Here is a 14889-nt window from a genome sequence, read left to right as displayed (position 1 = left end):
ACCTGGTGGTAATTGGTGCAAATAGGTGTTTTTGGTTCTCTGATGGGAAAATGGAGATTAGAAAGTACTGATAACCGAAAATGCGTATCTAAAGCTTAAATAAGCATACCTAGGGATAGCGTGATCAGAAATTACTTCTTGACGACGTCACCTCGTAGGACCTGGTGCAAATAGCTGTTTTCAGTTCTTAGATGGAAAAATGGACAATCGAGTATAAAAAACGTCACCGCGTTTCAAATAAATTGATGGAGGTTTTATTTGAAATCCGGTGAAGTTTTCTATATTTCCTCATGTTCACTTTTCCATCGAAGAACTAAAAATACATATTTGCACCAGGTCCCACCAGGCGACATCGTCTACAGGTAAGATCATCGAGGTTGGAGAAAGGAATGAGTCCATAAATCTAAAGTCGCCATGTCCGGTTACGTGCCTAAGTTTTATTTATTAGAAACAATTATTTTTTTCTCAGCTTTTCTTGCACAAAGGAATTCTGGATATAGAATGAATATTTTTCTAGCGCCCAAACTATTCATAGCTCAGGATCGTACCTATGGAGACTGTTTTTCCAAATGCCGCGATCTACAACATACAAAAAATTCAGACGATTTCAGTGAAATCCAATCCCCATAAGATTATTGCGGGGTTCTATATCTTCTCCACACCGCCACCGCGTAGGCATTGTACAAAGGCATTGATGCCGGCTTTTTGATTCAGCCTATACCTACAGGAACACGAGCTGTACGGTAAAAGAGACACACGGCTAGCCGGTAGCTGTCTGCAGGCGGTAGATGGATTATGGTGTATCCGAGATTTAGGCATCTGCATATACGCTGAACTGGAGAAGGGGGTGGGATGAGTGGACGGCTGATAACAAGAACAGCTGTTCCTCCGGCGTCTAATAACAAACTGTATTCACCTCGGGCGTTTAGTATACTCGGATTTATTATACGCGTATTTGTGTATAGTCGCCGTCTGATTGACGAGCGACGCAAGGCGCGTTTCTTCCAGGGCGTTATACGAGTAAAAACGACCCTGAAAACCTTTTGCTTTATATTTCCATCTCTCTCTCTCTGCCTGAACGCGTTTCCACAAAACTACTCGGCGCGTGATCCCCGTTGTCGAAAGGATATATCACGCATTGCGTGTAATAGAATATCCCCCGAGAAGGGATGATTGGCCGCGTTTACCCCTGCTCCTGCTACTGTACTACCACTTTTGTACCTTCGGGAGCCGCTTCGCAACAATTGCCCAATTTGCCCAGAATTTCCCCCTGTCCTTCAGCGCCCTAAGTGTCCCTTGATTCCACTTATTTCATATTACTAAACTATGCCCATGTGCATGTTATACATGACAGTAGGGTGTGAAGTTACACTGTTCAACCGGCCTTCAAGAAGGTCAAACGAAACTCGCCTTCTCGCGTTGAATATCGCAGGATTGAGCCAAGAGCGTTCATTCCTACATCATCTGTTGGCATCTAACGATTTTTATTTTCTTTTTAAAATTCGGTACGATTTTACCCACATTAGATTCAATTTGATCGATAAAATACGATATTTATTTACAAAAGAAAAAACGACGAGAAAGAATCGCAGCGTTGCAGTATATAATATAAAATGAAAAAGCTTTCGGTAAATCGTGTGTAGCAGCGCATGAACGCAGCTAAGTTAGTGTAGATAATAAGAAACAGAAGAAGAAGAAGAAGAAGAAACGCTCGATTGAATTAAAATTTAGACTCCAGCGCAAGTTATACCTACATGTATGTATACATGTATATGTACGCGTATGTGCGTATAAGCGCCGGCGGCGGGAAAAGGGCAATACTGGAACGCAGTAAAAATAAGCAGCGTTGGGTTATACATATATCCGTGAATCATTCTCGGAAGACGTAATTGTCTTTCTCTTAAACGAGGCTGCGGAGGCAGCCAGTTCCATACGGCAGGCGCAGACATGAGACTTCACGGTTCTTGTATTCCGAGTGTGTGCGGTATAACGAGAGTTCACCAGCCCCAAAGAGACTCGACTGGTGAAGCAGAGCTGAGACCGGCGCCTTCCTTTCTTCGCATTATACGATCTCCGGTTGGCTTCGCGGGCCGGCGCTAGTTAACCGCCGCTTTCTATTTCAAGAAGCGATTTTTCCTCCCCTCTTGAAAACGGCGGGTAAACCCGTACCCGCGCTCTTCAAGCTTTGGCGCGTTACTCGACTCGCAACCCTCTCAGCGTGTTTACGCTCGTTATTGAATATTTCGTCGTGGAAAGAGCGCACAAAACTGCGATTTAGGACTAATTATAAATCGAGCTTTTCTGGACACGTGCACGCACGACTGTTCGCAGCGTGGAATTATTTATACCGGGTATCAAGCCCCAGCCCCCCTCGCTGACGCAAACAAAACGAGCAAAAACAATGAGAAACGAATAGAGGGGAGACTCCGAATCGGTGCGCGTGTGCGCCCGGAATAAAAACGTCGACGGGGTGCCGATGTTGGTCTCTGAAATTGCGTTTAAGAAATTCATCACTCTCTGACCACCTCGGTGAGAGGGAGGGAAATTCTTTGAAACGGGGGTGGAGAAAGAACGTGCTGTTTGAGCGCGACGGATCATGCACGGAACCAGCGCTACCGAGAACCTCACCCTTCGCGTTGATTTCCGTCGGTAAATAAACGAATGGTCGGTAAGACGGGTGTCTCTCCGCTGTCGGCAAGACGACGACCTTCGATATCCGACGAGACTAATCATCAGGGTCCGAATTACAGCGAAAAGCGTAGTAGACTGATTATCGGATCCCTTAATCCCCAGAGATTCATGTTTTCTAGTAGTTTCGGACGATGCCGAATCGATCGAAACCCAAGATTACGCACCTATAGGTATACGTGCGTATAAAAGAGAATCCTCGCAGCGGGTGAAATTACCATCAAAATTATTCGATCCACACGAAAACGAGTAAAGAGAAAAGTGGGCAGGGGGATGAAATCGAAAATTTGCAATCGAAGCGCCCTCGTCTGAAACGGTGCGATTTTCACCCGACAAAACCTCATCAATTGCGGTCTCGAAAAATACGCCGACAACTCGGATCTGCGGTTCTAATTAATCGTTCGCCCCCCTACCCGAGCCACGCAGGGCCCCGGTTAATTCTCCTTCAGACGTTGCGAGGGTGAGGGCTGTGAGGGTGTTTTGGAGCGAGCGTCGTCGCCTCGCACACCGCTGTCTAAACTCTCGGCAAAGGGGAAGAAGAAGAATCAAGGGAGCCGAGAAGCAGCGGGGGTGGACCTCCTCCACCGTCTCCAGCTCGAACCAAAACGCACTTTGGCCGCCCCGCGTTCGCACACGACGCGTCGCAGCAGGCTATCCACCCTGCAGCCCGGCCTCGTCGTCGGCGCGCGCATCGCGATTTCCCCTCCCGCCCCCACGAGGCACTCGAAGAACGCGCCCCGTCCCCCCCATCTGTACATACGGGGTGAGAATCCCGAATCCTTTCGGGAGCGAATTTAAGGCCGCCGCGGCACGGCTTACCCAATTACCTACTTACCACACGTTGAGTTATAAACTTTTCCTCGTCTCTTGGTCTTTCCCCTCTCCTTTTCACCCCGTCTCTTGTCGGTTCTCTTTTGCCTTCGGCAAATTTGTAATTCACTCCTGTTCTATGCCGGCGTTGGCGGGGGAGGGGGGGCAGGAGAACTGTTCTTAATCATCTGCACAAAAGCGCATTGTCCGTGGTGAAAATTTTTCCTCATTTACTATCGACCGTCAACGGTTCATGATTCACCGTAATTTTCTTATACGAACAGCGTGTTATCGCAGGTGAATTTACATATACCTGATAGCTGCTAGAAGTTTGAATGGGAGAACCGTGGCGTATACAAACCGGTCCCTAAATCTCGCAAGAATCAGGTCAATGTGTAAAAACGAAAATTGGCGCCCCGGTTATATGAGCGAAGAGGAAGAAATCCACTATTAATTGATTGTGTATTTAAAATTTATGCCTTAAAGTCTGAGTAAAATAACCAAAATCCCTATTCCCTAAATCGCTGATTTTTCTATTCGAGGGTGACAGAATATACAATTAATAAATCATCGCTGAGTATCAAAAAGAAACCAAAAACCAGCTCATCAACGGTAGAAAAAACGTTAACATGACAGGGTAGAAAACTTTTGCCGCATGGTTTGATGGGAGTAAAAATTTTATCAACGCACGTACGATACTCTGGACTATGGGTTAGGATAAAAAGATGGAGAATTCACTCGATAAGTTGGCTAAACCGAATCAATTATGTCACTTTTTGCCACCCCATGCTGACCTCAAGTAGTGTAATTTAGTTTTTTGCCCTAGTTTTTTATTTTCTCGGCATCCTTATACCTAGGGAGTCGAACGAAAGAGGCACAGGAACGCCTTATACTTCCGGTGAGCAGGCCGTGCTTCCCCGGGTCTCGGGTCGGTGTGGACTCGCGATACTCGTAGAGTTAAGAGCCACCCGTTAGGTGTCAGGAAACACGCGAGCCGAAAAGTCCAGTAGTTTGATATCGAACGAGAGGGCCCGAGGAGGAGCCAAACGGCGCGGGCGCGCGAGCGCAGGATTGGTCCTCCTCGGATGCCGAGGTAGTCCGAAGAGGTCCGAGGTCCCGCGGTGGTGGGATTTGGACTAGGGGTTGCAAGGGGTGACACAGGGCTGTTCCAGTGTGCAGCGGGCGGGCATCGCGGCGGACGCGCCGTTCTGCTGCTCCTGCAAAAATATATCCGTATATATACATATATATATATACATACATACACACACACACACACACATATATATATATACACGTATACAGATATATCATACATATACACATATATATATATGTGTTATATCCGTGTGTCTATATATCGTCGTTACATACATTGTTGGTTTTTTGCACTCCCTCGCCGTAGGTATATTGTAAAATTTTTGCGCCTAATAGGTACGTAAAACACACGCAGGCACCTGCGTCAGTGCATTAAAAAACGCGCGCAGTACAGAAGAAGTTCTCCGGGCCGGGAAGTTTAATTGGTGAATGAAAAAGAGAAGGAGAGTTGTAATAACAATAATAATGACAGTAATAACGACGACGACGACGACGACTAACAAATAAACAAATACCGAGTTCCGAGGAGTCCAGTATACGGTGCTGCATAATTGTTACGTAGACGTATATGTCGTATCCTGTATACACGATGACGGTTAATCCTCGGCGGCGATGGCTCGATGTCGCGGAGAAATCCGGAGGGTTGGATCGGGATCGTACCTTCGGAAGCGTGGTCGAGGATCGCAGCCGATAATTGCGCGGTACCGATCCTTAGTATCGGGGAAATAAATAGAGAGAGAAATAAAAAACGAACTTCTCGATCGAGGGTGTGGGACAGGATAACGCGGAGGTGGAGGTGGAGGTGGAGGAAAAAGAGGAGGCGACGGCGGTCGTCGGGGTGAATCGAGATACCCGAGGTATCGCTCGGGTTAGAAGAGGTAGTAAGTAGAGATCGGGAATCGGTGCGAGATGCGGCCCCTCGACGCCCGGACATGATGACTGGTCCCCGCTGAGGAAGGAGGAGGCTGCAGCCAGGAGAACTATGCGGGGTGGCAGAATCGGGGCGAGATGGTGTCTGGGGATGACGGTGGTCCTGGTACTCGGGGCGGGCGTCTCGGAGGGCCATCGTCCGGCGCCGAGCAATCCGGTGCACCTGGCGAACACGCCGTCGCCTTCGCCGGTCTCGACGACGGCTCGGGGGGCGGTAGCGGGGAACGACTCGCTGCACCATCACCACCACGCGAAGGTCGGCGATAACGGAACCGCCGAGGAGAAGGCGCCGCTGTTCCCGACGGACATATTCACCCTCGAGGAACGTCGCCGGGGCGCCGTCGTACTCCACATACTGGGTGTGATCTACATGTTCGTGGCGCTGGCGATCGTCTGCGACGAGTTCTTCGTACCGTCGCTCGACGTGATTATAGAGAAACTCGAGATCGCCGACGACGTCGCCGGGGCGACTTTCATGGCCGCCGGCGGTTCAGCGCCCGAGTTATTCACCTCGGTTATCGGGGTCTTCGTCTCGTTCGACGACGTCGGCATCGGCACCATCGTCGGCTCGGCCGTCTTTAATATTCTTTTCGTTATCGGTATGTGCGCACTGTTCTCGAGGACCGTACTCACCCTCACGTGGTGGCCCCTTTTCCGCGACTGCACATTCTACAGCGCCAGTCTTATCACTCTGATTTACTTCTTTCGCGACAACTATATCCACTGGTACGAGGCTCTCGTGCTTTTCGGATTCTACCTCGCTTACGTTAGCTTCATGAAGTGGAACCAGCCCATGGAGAAACTCGTTAAGAGGATACTTTACAGGAACAAAGTCACTCGCGTCAGGTCCACCGATCAGCTCATGCCATCCGTAAGTTATCTTTCTTCCAACCGTACATCAACAATATACGATCACTGTGTACCTTCTTCCTCTCCAACCGCCACCGACATTACCTTATACTTATGTATGTACAATCTACGCACGCCCGAGCAATTACGAAAACCATTGTAACAATATTTCCCTTCCCCACAGTCGTAAATTTGTCTGGTTTATATGGTACATACGACTCCCGATAATCGGTAACAGTCTATTGACCTACATTAACTATTCCACCCAGAAATTGGCATTGACAGACTGCGGACTGCATATTACATGATCGTGCACCGTGCAGGGGAAAATGTTGAAACCGAATACAGAGGGAGAAAAAAAAGTGACAACAGGGAGCTTTTTAATTAGACGAGTGGTACGTATATCGTAGGCATACACGTATACGAATCTATGTACGTACATATGTACGTGACACACGTGCGCGAAGAGTCTTCGATGTAGCTGATCGACGGGGTCACGTGTCGCCTTGGATTACACACCCGTGTCCGTCTATCAGTTGTTGCAAGACGATGCGAGTTGGCAGAAAAAAAAGGCAAAAATAAGAAAAAAAAAAAAAAAACAACAAACACAACGTAATCGAGAACTCGGTTTTACGATGCGCGGCCAGGTAGATAGGTAAGTGAGAGCAGGGTGGTGGTAGGCTTGTAAGGGAGGAAAGAAAAGTAGGTCGAAGCTGCTGCGATTCGATGCTCCCGACTATAGGCAACCCATCACTACGAGATACCGGCTGCTTTGGAACGCAGATCACGATCGCAACTCGCAGTGTGAGAATCGCAGTCCCTGTTACAATCGGATCATATTTTGTCATGGCGAATAGAAAAAAAAAATAAAAAAACAGCCGGAATGCACGTTGGGAGCGTTTTTTTGAATTTCGGAATTTCGGACTTTGTAAAATTTTGCGGAAAATATGGACTTGAACACAGACTGATTTTTCGTACTCCGTCAAATTACGTTTAACGAAATGGCGAACTTTGAAAATATTTTGCAAGTTGTTCAGTTTTTTTTTTTATCACGTGTTCGTCGAGCCTTCAGTTCTCATGTATTTTGGCAAAGATCTGACAAAGTTTGCATTACTTTGGATTTTTCAATTTTACTCTATTGGATTCTGGCCGTATTAAAAAAACTTGAGCAATCCGTTTTTCCTTCTTTCCCTCGTTTTTTGTGAGGAAATAAACCGACGCTGTTTTTTTTACGCTATTACGCTTTATAAGTTGCATTTTTGTCCTTTTACTATATAGATATTTAATCTTCTTCGAGGGAGGTATTGTTTTCAACATACCTATATCAGCGGCTATCGAGGCGATTAAGTTAAGCCAGACTAGCTCGTTACCGAACGGTTATAAGCTCCGCTTTTTCGTCCTAGCGCAGTGCAGCTGAGGGCTTATGCATTGAATTGAGGGATAAGAAGCGGAGTAAAATAGAGACCGCGGGGTAGAGAGAAAGCGAGAGAGAGAGAGAGAGAGAGTCATTCCAAATTTAATACCACCCCGTCCTCCATCATGGTTCTCGAAAGCGTCGCACGGCTCACATTATATCCTCGGTTGTAACATTTTAACGCGTTTCTTATAACAATAAAAAAGGAATAAAAATTGTATATTACCCCATGGATGGAAAGTGTGCACGGATAGCGAGGTACGGCCACACACACCCACACACATATGTGTGTATATATATATATATACACATATAAGCCAATTTCATATCCGGTAGGACGTTTTAGGCCAATCGTTCACACACACACACACACACGCGCGCGTCCTAAGATCCCATCTCCGGCCGGCCCGAGTAGCGGAGAATGCAGTGACCCTCTACACTCCATGCTACTACGTCCCACATTATATCGATCCCCGAACGAGTCGCAAGGCAAGGCAAAGCGAGCCAACCCTGGAAAGAAAAGACCTTCCAAAAATTGCACCTAGCAATGTGCGGAAAAAGTTACGCCGTTCAATCGTCATTGCATGTAACCCCTATTCGGTTATTTAAATTTTCACCATCTAATTATCGTTTTATACCGGAAGTTTTCTGTGAAATTCTCCGCCCAGTACCGGCAGATAGGTAACCGAAGCTACATTTTTAATACGCAGTAATACATTCGCACCTGCATTTTGAACGCGTATTAATACAATCGGACCTGTATTCGAAATGTGTAATTATACAGTCGAAGCTACATTTTGGCCATGTAGTGATACTGCTTAACCTACATTAGAATACGTAGTGATCCGGGTGAAGCTACATTAAGGATATGTGGGGATACAGTGGGAGTTACATTTTGGACATGTATTGATACGTAATGTAGCTTTGGTTGGCTGTATCTGCTGGTTTTTGGCACAGAATTGAACAGGTCACTGTACAATCTCGCTAATCTTGAGAATTGACATTCATCGTTAGGATCAATTATAATGCGGAATATGGTTGGCACATTTCTTTTTAATTCAGCATTAATTTCGGCGAGTGTCGCGATCCGGTTTGCAAAAGGAAAATGACTTCTTCTTCTCTACCCCAACGTGTAACAATATCACGTTCACTTAATTGATCTATTTCAGGGGGATTAGGGTAAGGGGGTCTTGAGACGACGGTTCGCGGCATTGAGTGTACCGTTCGTGCGGGTGATAAGGGATGCAAAGGACGAAGGGCGGGGGTAAGAGGGAGACAATCCGAGTGTACATCCACACCACCAACGGCAATGGCGAATGCTGCTGACTGCACGATTGTTCGTCGCGCGTGTATATCGTTTTAGGTTTTTTCTCTCTTCCATCCTGTACTTTGCCTTACTTTACTTTACTTTACTCTACTTTACTTTACTCTCTACTCGACTCGACCCATTGTCTTTGTTAAAATTTGCGTCAAATCGCCCGAGGGTTGGTGTGATGTACATATACATTTAGTAGTTTGGTTCACCGTCGACGGCGAGGAAGGTTCGCTTTGATGTCTCGATTCCTTGGAGCTAAGTCTCGAAAGCCTGCAAAAGTACCTATCAAGGGGTAAAGAAAGAAAGAAAAAAAAAAAAAACTGTATCCATAGTCGGAGCTTCGAAACGTTATCGAGTTATTCGGGATCTCGAATTTATGACGGGGGGGAATTATTGTCCAATTGCGGACGAATGTAGCTGCGTATTAGAAAATCTCGGGGAATAGAAAACTGCGAAATCTATGCTGGTGGTCGAGCGTATAATATAATGTAAGCAACGACGGGTGGAGAGTCTTATAACGCCCGCTGTATAACGTATATAATACGTACTAAGGCAGGCGATGTAATTTAGCGCAGGTAAAGGTTATCGAAGGAGGGATCAAAGTCGAGCTTTCATTTCTCAAGATGGCGTCCTTTGATACCCTGCAACTGCCAGAGCTCCCCCTATAAATTAGTTAAATCATGAGTTACGAGAAACGGCAACTTTTTGGCTCTCACTCACTCACTCACTTCTGCAGGACAAGCTGCACATTACGGTATAGAGGGAGGTATGTATGACTATACAGCGCGAAAGCTGCATAAGCAGCGGTAATAGTGGCAGTAAAACGACCAGCAAAGACGAAAGGCGAGAGGCGAATGCGTTTAAAATTTAAAATCGAAATTCAACTTCTACTGCACAGGTTGGATCTTCCTCCGTAGCTTGAAAGCCTTTTGATTTTCTTTTTTCTCTATGTTATTATTTCAACAATCGTCAATGCTGCTGAATGCATTTATTGTAATAAATAATTATAAAGTATTCACATGTACCTTATGTATATTACAGGTTGGTCTTTTTCAAACGCCCCAGGGAAATATCTGGAGAACTAGATGAAACGAGAAAAATTTTGATACAAAACCTGGAGGGTTTCGAAGGGAGATAGCTAATGCTGATTTGGGTTGATTTGTGAATTGCGTTACATTCCAGATTTTTTTGAGGACATCGTGATTTTAGATAGGAAACACGATTTTGACTATGAGCGGCTGATAGCAGGCTTGAGGACAAATTCAAAAACGTTAATAAAAGTTTAATTTCTTAAAAATCATCACTCAGCCATTTTTGTTGAGACAAGGTCGTAACCCCAAGGTTTAATTACTTTTTTACGCTTAAGGTGCTACAGGAGACGCTTGATCACCTCGAAAACACGATTTGCAGTTTTTTTTATCAAACCACAGAGATTGATGCACTTTTTTATAATTTAGAAAATTTTTGAATAATTATGAAATTTTGAAATCTTTTAAATAATTTCGAGACATACACTACGGGGTAGATCCTGTAGACTTCGACGAGTCGTTACCGGAACCTACTTTATCCCCAGCCATTTAGCTATTTTAGGGTTCGTATACATCGATTATGCATTTACGTGCCACTACTCCGAATGCAGGAAATGATAGAAGAACGAACGGATCGGTTTTGAGGGAAATAGACGATTTAAATGGTATAGTTGCTTCGTTATTAATGCTCAAGTAATTGAATTATAATTGCGGTTAATGTAACGGAGTTGGCTAGGGAGAAGGGCTTGGATTGGCCTCGAGAGAAATAATCAGAAGTGACTCGTGCGAAAGTTAGGATGGAAATATCTGGTCTAGAGAATGTTGGAAACTCGCTAGCTGCAGTGCAGAGATCAACCTGCTGACTCGGTCCGGGAAACGAGGCAGCTCCCAGTGAAGACGAGGAGAGGGATAAAGGGTGCGAAGTGACTATAAGACCGTGGGAAAGGAATCTGAGGGCTGGAGGATGTGAGAAATGAAGAACAGAAAAAAAAAAAAAAATTCAATCCAAGTCGTTATTCATCATAGTCAAAATATATGTTCCCTATTTAAAATCACGAACGTGGCGCAATCCAAAAATCAACGGACTTCGGCTTTATCTTTTCAAACTTTTTCTAGTATCTCTACTAATTTCTGAGATACTTTTCTGGGGCGATTAAAAAACGCCACCCAGTATATATACCGCGAGTTTTCCTAAACGCGGAAAGATGCGCGCGCCTGATTCAGGCAACCGAAGTTACAGCTATTTGTTTTGACAAGAGCTGTGATTCCGGTTGCCTGAATCAGGCGCGCGGAGCGTTTCGGGTTTAGGAAAACTCACGGTATATGTATGACAATTGTTCCTGTCCCGCAGTATAATTATAGTGAGTGTTTCGAGTATTTTAACAAATATTTTATCGGCGAAATTGCAGGCCGTTCAATGAATTTACCCTTTTCGAAATGTTGCTCGAGATATTTTGCATCAATTTCGCGGTCCAAGGCACACGATTGATTTCAATCAACTCGCAATCTCTGTTTCTTTTCGCCTTTTATTCACGTACTATTTTACCGAGCCAAAGCTATTTTGGGACATACGGCATCGAGGTGCATTTACAGTTAGGTATTACATATGATTTGAAACGAAGGTGACAGAAACTCTGAATAGGTGGAGAAAATCTGGATTTCAGTATAGCCGATTTACAAATTATGCAAATCAAGTGTACAATGACTAAATTTCTGTGTTATTTACATAAAAATCCAAAGATACAAATTGTACTACTGCGTCGAATCTACGGCATAGATGCGTGTCCGCAGAGTGTAAAAGGAGAGAATGAAACGAAAAATAATTTTCTTATCATTTAACTAATTAAGGGTAAACCGCAACGGTTCAGAAATTGTGGAACGGGGTCAGTAAGTTCGAACAATTACAACGTATCCGTAGATACACGATGCATTTAGAGTACTTACTGCGCAAAAATAACATTTCGCACAAAGTAATCATTGCCGTATAGAATATATAATTTGCCAATTTTTGCACACAGCACTTTTGCGACCGCATATAATATATCCATGATACGATATTCATTGTGAGCATATTATCTGTAACAATTATAGTCCTAATCATCATCACCCCCATAATAATATACATAAGCGCACACTATGTATAGCTGTGCTCGATACATACATGTCGAATGTCTTTTTTGTAACTGGGTGTAATTTCTTGCTTGCAGCACCAGAGCGCCGCCCAGGCATTGGTGAGTCCGCATGCCCGACAGCTCAAGTTTATTTTGCGTCGTTGTATTATGCACTTAATTGTTGTACACATACTTACTGCACACCCGTCTCCTTTCATAATATATTTATCATTCCACATGCACGAAACAAGCACTATATTTATTTACATAATTATATATATATATCTATATCACGTGTCTTTTCATAGTTGTTTAATTTTCACGATTGTGTTTATATATATCCGTATTATACATACTGTAGAGTAAAACGGAAGCTATAATAGTGAAACAGGTAAATCGTCTACATCCATCTACCATTTATATCATACGTGCACTATAACCTAATGAATTATATTAGAGCTATTATTATACTATATAAATATCAAACATGTATATTTAATATATTTATTGTATATCATTTTATTAACGGCAGGTTGCACTATTTGTGTAGTACATGTGTCGCACTTCTTTTCATTTCAATCATTGTAAAGGGATGAAGTGTTTGTAGAAAATTATTTCGACCATTAGAAGCTGACTGTACGAAACAAAATCAACTATACGGTACACTGTTAAAAATGTTTGCTGTAAGTATACCAAAGGTTTATGGGAAGCTTTTGTTTGTTTATATTACGAAGCTAATATTTAACTTCGATGTATCGTGTAGTAGTATTATACTCTGGATTTGCGTATTAATTTAAAAAAATTACGAACCACCAAAGTTACATGGGTTTTTTTTTCTAATTAGAACAGATACACATTGCCTGTTTCTTGCGAAACTTAGTTTCATAACTTATGTTGGTTTAGTATAAATTCTCATTCTCTTCTCTTTTAAAATTAGATATCGTCTGGCATTGAAGACAAGAAGGTGATTGGTGACAGGACAATTGTGAAAAAAATTACGATTACAGTAGAAATGTTGAGTGAAATTAAAAATTTTCCTAAAAGATATTTTTGGAATTGGTTCGAAAAGATTCGATTAATAATAGGAAATTCGAATGAAATATGAAGTGATTCTTTTTTTTAACCGCGGTTGTAAACTTATTATTCCTGTTATTCCATTTTCTTATGCACACATTTAGTACATTTACGAAATTGTACAGAAATTTTTGACTAATTTGTATGAAATTAACAAATAAATTGTGTTTATGCAAGTTTAGTAAATTTGAAAAGCAGTTGCATATTTTTTCGAACAAGGATTTTAAAAATTCTGATTTGGTATGAAATTTAGAAAAGATCTATGGCGATTACATTTTGCTGCACAGAAATTCTAATTTTGCTTAACCTTTGCCTACGAAAAGTGTAGTAAGATCACAAACATTTATAACAGTATACCATTAATTGTCAAAGTTTTATCAAATTCAGTAAAGTTGCGTGTGAATTTATTAATCGTCGGTTTTAGTTACCATTGATTATTGTAGAATGATTATTATATTTGCAAAAGCTGTATTCCACTGTACGAAGAGTTGTTACACCACAATAAAGTAGGTAACCGTAGTTAATTAATTCGTATAATCGACTACGATACGATAACAATTGGAACACACGTAAATCCGTGACAAAATTAACCAAACAAACGTAAACCACATTAGTTAGAACGGTCATTCTTTGATTTTTCATTACCAAAAAAAAAAAAAAAAAAGAGCGGATGAATCCAGACACGTAAATCGTACAATAAATAATATCGTGCAGAGTATAGTAACCTCATATAGTATACCTATAATTCACATAGACTGTATACAGAGTGAAATCTTAACGACTGCGCGTTCCGTCGTCTGCTAAAATTTAATGCGCATTGGCCACAATCCGAGAGCGACTGTTCGCCAGGGCGACCAGCCGTCGTAAATGTAATATGAAAAATGTCGACAATTGTCGCTGGCAGTTGTGCTCAACACCGACAACTGTCGGGATATTTGAGGTCGCATGCATCGCGGCGAACTGTCGCTTACGACGGTTGGTAGACCTGGGAAGGCTCCGCTCTCGGACTTGTTGCGCATGCGCATTAAATTCTAGCAGACGGGGTAACGTGCAGTCGTTAGAAATTCACTCTGTACAATGTGATATCGTGCTTATCTTGGTATCGTAGTATCAAATTTCGTTTATCGTTTATCGTTGGAAAACTTTACGTCTGGTTGTTGTATATGTTATTTCATACTCAGGTTATAAACGTATAGTAAATTTCTCGTATTGTAACTATTCCTGATGAATTATTATAACGCAGGTACGCCACGTCGGACTTGGGCGTTTGCAGTACAGTAAGATGGACATTATCTAACGGGCGATAATCCACATCTACATCTACATAGCTAGCTAAACCGCCACTGCTCACCGAGGCCATTACGCTTGAGCGATGTATGAAAATGCGCGAGCTCTGCTTTCTCTCAAACCCTAGCGAAAATTTTCGCGGATCGCGTTCTGCAAATGCTAGCGCCCACTTTCCGGTTGGATGATTTTGTTCGTGCCCATCGTATATACACACACACACGCACACATGTTGAAAGCCTCGTGCAAATTTTGCAGCTAGGCCCACACGCCTATCGTATTGTTACA

At 43.3% G+C, this 14889-nt stretch overlaps 1 protein-coding gene across 7 annotated transcripts in view; it reads left to right on the top strand.

Moving 5' to 3' along the window:
* The first annotated feature begins 4683 nt into the window (after positions 1-4683).
* LOC124304338 (sodium/potassium/calcium exchanger Nckx30C) overlaps positions 4684-14889 on the top strand; it is a 44603-nt gene continuing 34397 nt past the window's right edge. For 4 of the 7 annotated variants that reach the window (XM_046762382.1, XM_046762383.1, XM_046762381.1 and 1 more), the window contains exons 1-2: positions 4684-6397; positions 12340-12363. In XM_046762382.1, the coding sequence (XP_046618338.1) occupies positions 5579-6397; positions 12340-12363 (843 nt within the window). In that variant the 5' untranslated portion in view covers positions 4684-5578. The remainder of the gene's footprint in view (positions 6398-12339; positions 12364-14889) is intronic. The other 3 variants (XM_046762387.1, XM_046762385.1, XM_046762384.1) reach the window with 1 other exon arrangement.

The sequence above is a fragment of the Neodiprion virginianus genome, chromosome 5, assembly GCF_021901495.1.
Source record: "Neodiprion virginianus isolate iyNeoVirg1 chromosome 5, iyNeoVirg1.1, whole genome shotgun sequence".
Taxonomy (NCBI): Eukaryota; Metazoa; Arthropoda; class Insecta; order Hymenoptera; family Diprionidae; genus Neodiprion; species Neodiprion virginianus.
The sequence above is the reverse complement of the archived record's forward strand: the minus strand, read 5'-3'. Positions and strand labels throughout refer to the sequence as shown.